This window comes from Lactuca saligna, chromosome 9 (assembly GCF_052625555.1).
Source record: "Lactuca saligna cultivar CGN05327 chromosome 9, ASM5262555v1, whole genome shotgun sequence".
Taxonomy (NCBI): Eukaryota; Viridiplantae; Streptophyta; class Magnoliopsida; order Asterales; family Asteraceae; genus Lactuca; species Lactuca saligna.
The window spans coordinates 168,413,991-168,421,434 of NC_136425.1; the positions used below are offsets into that span (position 1 = coordinate 168,413,991).

General features: G+C 38.8%; 1 protein-coding gene across 1 annotated transcript; it reads right to left on the reverse strand.

The window, feature by feature from the left end:
• Window positions 1–3,691: 3,691 nt before the first annotated feature.
• Window positions 3,692–6,547, reverse strand: LOC145016920 (uncharacterized). Its single transcript, XM_078975075.1, has 9 exons — window positions 6,535–6,547; window positions 6,419–6,480; window positions 6,083–6,328; window positions 5,853–6,033; window positions 5,464–5,762; window positions 4,725–5,373; window positions 4,414–4,632; window positions 4,206–4,324; window positions 3,692–4,087 (listed from the first exon to the last, which is right to left on the reverse strand). The coding sequence occupies exons 1-9, from the start codon at window positions 6,545–6,547 to the stop codon at window positions 3,692–3,694; spliced, it is 2,184 nt and encodes a 727-aa protein (XP_078831201.1).
• Window positions 6,548–7,444: the final 897 nt, after the last annotated feature.

The window sequence follows — 7,444 nt, forward strand, 5'->3', positions numbered from 1 at the left end:
CAAGGTCCCAGTCAGTTTTCGGAATTTGGTCCGATGTAGGGGGCAAGGCCCCAGTTAGTCCGGACTTCAGTCCGATGCAGGGGACAAGGACCCAGTCTGTTTTCGGACTTCGGTCCGATGCAGGGGTCAAGGCCCCAGTTAGTCCAGACCTCGGTCCGATGCAGTGGGCAAGGCCCAGTATGTGCTTTATATGTTATTGTATGGTATGTGGTAGCTTGGGGGAGCTCACTAAGCTTCATGCTTACGGTTTCAGTTTTTGGTTTCAGGTACTCAGTTTTCAAAAGAGGAGCTCGCAGAGGTTGCAGTGCACACACCATAGTCAGTTAGCCTGGGAATGTTTACTCTGATAATAAGATTATGTTTTGGATTACTACTCAGAAATTATGTTATGACTTATGATGCGGTTTTTATAAATATGGTTTTAGTAATTTTTTTAAAAGAAATTTTTAGTCGTGATTTTTGGGTCGTTACACCTTGGACCTCCCAACTCCTTCTTTTTCTTCTTCTCCTTCAAAGCTTGCAAATTACTTCTCCAAGGCTAGATCGTGCTCCAAAAACTAATATGGTGGCTAGGGTTTGGTGTTCTGGGTGAGAGGGGCTGTAAAGGAACCCTTGGGAAGAGAATGAGGCATTTAAATAGGGCACAAAGTCTTGGATTTAGGGTTTTCTCTTTAGACCAGACTCGCCGAGTCCTCTCATCGACTCGCCGAGTCGGTCACTTAATCAAGGACCTGGATCCCACTCCGACTCGTTGAGTTCCTTCATGGACTCGATGAGTTGACCCCTTTAACTTTGGGTTTTCCATTCTTTTCTTGGTCTTTCAAATTCTGGGTGTTACAACTCTCCCCCACTTAAACTAAACTTCATCCTCAAAGTTCACTATCGACAACTAACCTTCCATCCGCCTCCAACACCCTGCCTGGTGACTCTAACTCTATTAACCTTCTGCCCGGTCATCCTGGATGGCATAATCCTTGCAGATAAAATCCCCGAGTACAATCTAATCCTCAACCTTCCTTAGAACACCTTCTGCTCAACTAGGAATCCTTCTGGTACTCCCCAAGTACGTAGGCTAAACATTCTTGGGGTTTACCCCATTTTCCTCGTACGTTCTCCAAGCTTCCCAAGACTTCCTCCTGTAGCTATCCACCTCCTTTGTTGCTATGAGGAACGTACCCTTCACAATGACCATCACTCCAGCCACTTTCAGTGCTGATCAATACTGTCGGTATATACCAAATGCTTCTTACTTCCATAACTTAGTGCGGAGCACCCGTCCCAACGGATGAATCAGATAATCCTTTGAGTAAAAGGTTCATCCCTGTAACGGTTAAGACTCATACGAGAGCTGCACAACAAGGTGAAACCCTCCCCTCTGAGATTATCCAACGCTGCTGTGAGAGGAATAGCGCCCTCGGTCAACTTGCCGCCTCTTACCATACTTCCCTTATCGATACTACCATTGACTGGAAATTTTGTTCCCCCTCATCCGCCTACCGGATGAACTGAGACTACCCTGGTCCAATCTAACCTGCCAATATATGGGTTACCAGACTCCCACCGGTCACTACACCCCATCGCAAGACTAATACTCACCATAACACTGAAACTATTCGAATCACTGAACTGCCTGGAACACTAAACTGGCCGAAACACTAAACTGCCTGAAACACTGAACTACCTGATGGCTGCTTCCCAAAATATCTCGAGACCTTCTTGGTCTCTAATCATTCATCGGTTATCCGCAACACCGATTTCCAAATTAATTGTGGAGTCCAAGGACTCCTTCCTTAGTCGTTCACATGATTTCCGAACGAAATCCTCCACTGGAACTAGTTGCCACCAGTTATCTTGTCACTGTGGCTCTAACAACCTCCCGATCTAACCGATTGGGTCCATACATCAAATCCTGACAGTATTAATTGCAAGGATAAAACTGATGGCTCCCAAACTAACGGTAGCCCTTAACATACACGAAGCCAAGCAGTCCACTGCTTCTCTGACCTTGTAACTGTGGAGACGATCCGACTGTCGAATCGCCAGCTTAACCATAGCTGAACCATTTGGGAGATCCGAAATCTAACCCATGGATTCCCATATCCTCACTGCTGCGCCCGAACAGGTGGGTACTACTGCTTGCCCCCACATCCAAACAACGCGCTCATGCTGCCTACCAACCTGATAAATGCTAAATCTACACCCGCAGACTTACAAGTCTCTAATACTATCTGGCTGCTAGTGAATGCTACGGCTACCCCCGCATACTTATAACACTCTGCTACTATCGGACTGCTAGTGAATCCTACGGCTACCCCCGTAGACTTACAACACTTCTACTAGTATCTGACTGCTAGTGAATGCTACGGTTACCCCCGCAAACTTACAACACTTCTACTACTATCTGACTGCTAGCGAATGATACGGCTACCCCCGCAGACTTACAACGCTCTACTACTATCTGAATGCTAGTGAACGCTACAGCTACCCCTGCAGACTTATAGCACTCTACTACTATCTGACTGTTACTAGAAAAGAATGTTGCGGCTTTCCCGCTGCTCTACCATGCTCTGCAGGTTGTCTATGCCACTAACTACTAACACAAAAGCATCTCTTGCTAACCGTTCTCAAGATCCTCATTTCGACTCACTAGAGTCCTACAGGCAGTCCTCCATCCTTGGATTCCCAACCAGCTACTAACCATCTCGATTACATGAACTAACTGTTAGGAAGTTCCTCAAACTCCAAATCCTGAACTCCTCAACCATAAATCACTTTGCAACTATCTTTTCTTCTCAAAGGTCACGTACTCATTCTGGGTCTGCGTGCTCTTACCCTTGTATAGCCAGTGGATTCTCCCCCACTGGGATCTGGCTAATTCTTACAACTCACAACTTGAAAAGGATTCCCCATCCTTCTTATCATCTAAAGGGGTCGATCTGCTGACAACTCACTTCTATCTTTGTTGGCGCTTCAAATATCCCTACATCAGACCTACCAATCTTGTCGATGAATCGAACACCTTTAAATCCCTTGTTGTTCCTGCTTCAGTGATTACATCCTGATAACCTGCGCTTAAGGGGGAACATCTTCGAACTACTATCCTATTGTTCTGTGGTTACTCCACTGGAAACTCAAGCTTAGCATTGCTGAAAATATAATTGATCTATACACAACTAATACCTTCCCGAAAATTGAGGGACAACACCGAGTCCCACTCACACTCACTACAATTACTGCATCCAAGGCGACCTACTTTACAGGGAACGTCCTCAAGTATCATTCTAGATTCCGAGATATGCAGATGGCATATGACTCAATCTCAAATAGGTATTATAATATTCCAATATAAGTACTTACTAAATCGGTGCAGTAACATAATAACAACATCATAAATCATAATTGACAGGCTATGCAGTTATCGCGGTCAAAATTTCGATAGCGGTCACAAGCCGCTATTTGAAATCGCGGTTTTCGCGGTGGTATAGTGGTGCTATAGTGGTTTTTTTAATATTACATATAATTTAATATTTTTATATTATATTTAGAATTAATAGTACAAAGTCTAAAAATTCTATATATAATTAATATCATAAAACCTAAAAATCATAGAAGAACATAACATAATATTCAAAATTCTAATATAGTAATATAGAAACTACGTAGTGTCAATTGTCAAAGTGTCAAATATAGTTTAATCGCATGGCACGGGTTCGGCTTCAGAGTCAATATCATCCAAAGCATTCACTTCTTCATCAAGATCGTTCTCTACATCTATAATATCATCACCACCATTGTCTCTATAATGCTCTCTTTTGCTCCTAATATTTGGTTGAGCGTCTACATTCACTCCAATTTCTTCTTGCACATCTGACCAAAGAAGGTCATCACCACCATCCACAAAGTCTTGAAGCTCATCTTCTGTTGGTATTGTCCAATCATCATTCTCCTCAACATCTCGTAGAAAAATAGGATCTAAAGATTTGTTTTGTAAAGGCATGAAGCACTTTTGCAACCTTGTATTGTATTGGATGAATACAAGTTCATTTAGTGTTTGTTGCAAAAGACAATCTCTTTTCTTAGAATGTGGCTGCAACAAAAAGAATTAAACTATTTTAGTTAATATGTTAGAAGTTCCAATCAAGCTAATATAATTTATAAATTATAATTATAAATATACTTTTTAAAAATAAGTAAAAAAAACTTACATTGTCAAATATACTCCAATTTCGTTCACAAGATGAAGCACTACAAGTTTGACTAAGAACCGTGATTGCAAACTTTCGTAAGATAGGTGTATCTATCCCATAAGAACGCCACCATATATCTACATTTTACAAAAAAAAAAAAAGGTTCCTAAGTTCATAAAAATTAAGAAATAAAAACTTTTGGTTACATTATAATTTTTATACTTACACGGTGCAAATTTTTTCATACTCCTTTTAGCAGCTGGGGATCCAAATTGTCCACTTAAATCAATGTAGAGATTCAATTCTTGTCTCAAAGTATCATTTTCATCTTCATCGGGAACAAGACAGTCAATAGCAACATAAAGTCCGGTCAGAATCTGTTTATTGGCCTCATATTTCTTTGACTTATCTCCATGAAAAATTGCATGATTAAGGAAACACCCAGCTGTACATTAAGTCATTCACTAAAACGTTAAAACCAAATAATTGCATAATATTTTAAATTAAATTGATAACTAATAAGTAAAAGATTTATACCTGCATGTAAGGGATGAAGAAGTTGGTCATTACATCTTGTTTGAATGATAGACAAAATTCTACTTGCCAGTCTTTTTTTGTCATTATTCCCATCATTTAGATTTTTGCTTATTTGATCTTGTGCTCGACTCATCACATCATAGATGTACCCCATGCACGGTCTTTCTTCTGTGTCAACCAAACGAACAATATCCACCAATGGAGCATATATTTGGCAAGCTATATATACACCATCCCAAAAAGATTGCTTTGATACTATCTTCTCAACTCTCTTTCCAGGAGCTTTCTTTATAAAGTCACTTTTTCTCCATTGCTCAGATACAAACAAAACTTGGAGATGGTGTGGATTCTCATGGACAATCTGTAAGGTGTAAAACTGGGTAGCAAATCTAGTTACACAAGACCTGTGTAACTCTCTATTCTTTGTCAACTTTCTCATCATATTGAGAATCCTTCCATGGTTATAAATATAAACCACAATAGCTCTTGCTTCAGTCAAAGCAGTCGCGATTGTTGCCTTTTTCTTCCCAATATCTTGTACAATGAGATTCACACAGTGTGTTGCACATGGAGTCCAAAATAATTTTGGATGTTGTTCTTCCAAAATCTTTCCTGCAACTTTGTAGTTTGAACTGTAGTCTGTAATAAACTATAAGAAATAAAAAGAACTTAATTAATAAAATGGATATAATTTTTTTTTAAAAGTAATAACTAATAACTAATTAGAAACAAATATTACCTGCACAACATTTTCCTCTCCAACTTCTGTTATCACCTCATTTACCTTCTCCACAATATATTCAGCCTTATGTATATTCTCCGATGCATCAATCAACTTTAGAAAAATTGTACCAGTAGGACAATTGACTAAAAATTGATCAAAGATCTTATGCTTGCCATCTGTCCAAAAATCAGACATAATGCTACATCCAAATTTCTTCCATTGTGGTCGAAACGAATACACAAACTTGTGGGTATCTTCTAACATGTCCTTTAACAATGTCACCCGTATATTATGATAACTTGGAGCCGGCATGCCTAACATTTATATAATTAACAAAATTAGTAAATATAAAATTGTTAACAACTTAACATTAATCAAATAAGAAAGGTAACAAAATTGATTACCTCTTGCATATTCTCCAATGGCATTGATCGCATCTTGGAAACCTTCATCACGTACGACATTGAAAGGTAAGCCTACCAAATAAGCCCAAACCTCAATCTTTTTCCAAGCTACCTTCTTCAACTTCTCTTTAATCGGATTATTCTTATCCAATGTAGTTTGCTTTCGTTTTCCATGGTCCAGCTTATAAACATCATCAGTAGGACCCCGTACATTACTAGAACTTACAAACCTTCTTTTTTTTAACTTGTTGTTGTCGGGTATCGTCTTGCTCATCATCATTTTCAGAAAGGTCTATACAACTTGTTGATCTAAGTATTTCTATTGTTCTTTGTCTTTCCTTGTTTTTCTTATCTTTTTCTTTAATTGATTCAAGCACTTTCTTGGTGATCTTCGTAGTCACATTAGGGCAAGCAACTACATTTCCTCCTGTATGAGTGAGGTGTTCTTTTAACTTTGTAATCCCTCCACATAATCTCTTTTCACACAAGGTGAACCAAATATTTTGTTTTTTTAATGGATCCTTTTGAACTCCGTATTCCTATGTCATATCTTTATTTTCACTTACACTAGTTGTATTGGCATCTGATCTCGTATTAGTAGTAAGAGTGGTGGTGGTGGGCGGATTCACTGAAGCATGTGAAGAATTAATTCACAATTGATTAAACTTGTTTCACAAATTACAATCACATGTCATTACTCATTATTATTCATTAACAGAATAACTACTTAATGTTTTATATTCCTTTTTTCTAAATCTTAACAGATTACATCAACATGAGTACACAAATTGACAAACATAAAGGAAATTACAGTGTGTATGTCTCTACTCTTTACTATCTAGAAAAGAAAGCATTAAAGGAAAAATTGACAAACATAAATGGGCAGTGGAGCTTTTTCCCATACATGTTTCGTTGAAATGCTATACAATAATTCAAGTGTGTCGATGCTAATGCTGATGTTGTTGGAACTTGGAAGAATTAAAGGAAATTACATGTATCTACTCTTTACTATCTAGAAAAGAAAGCATTAAATGGAAAAATTACATACCTGATGTTGTTGGAACTTGGATCCCGATTAAGGGGAAGGGAGTCGATGTTGTGGACTGTGGAGGTGAGGAGGTCAATTCAAGGGTAGTGAAGGCTGAAAAGTGAAGACCAAATTCTTCGTGGTCGATTAATTAAGAAGTTAGGTCCTCCAAACTCGAAAGAAGTAGCCTCGCAGTCGCAGGTGTGTTCTTAGTTCTTACTTCTTCGTCTTCTTCATAGCTCAAGTGGTCAAGCTGTCTTCAAGTCACGATCATGTTTTTGGAATAATTTTAATTAGGTTTTTCATTAGACTTTTCAAAATGCTAGTAGCGGCCTCATTAAAAAGTGTTTTTTTGTTGAGAAATGAATCAAATGGGCCACATGTATTAAAAATAATTGAAATATGCAAGAAAACAAAAAAGCGGCCATAGCGCCGCTATCTCGGTCATTAGAATAGCAGTTAATTGCGGTGAATTACAGCACAAATTGCGCTACCACGATTTGAAAACGATAAGTTGAAAATAGCGGTTGATGATCATCGTGAAACGCTATAGCGGCGCCATAGC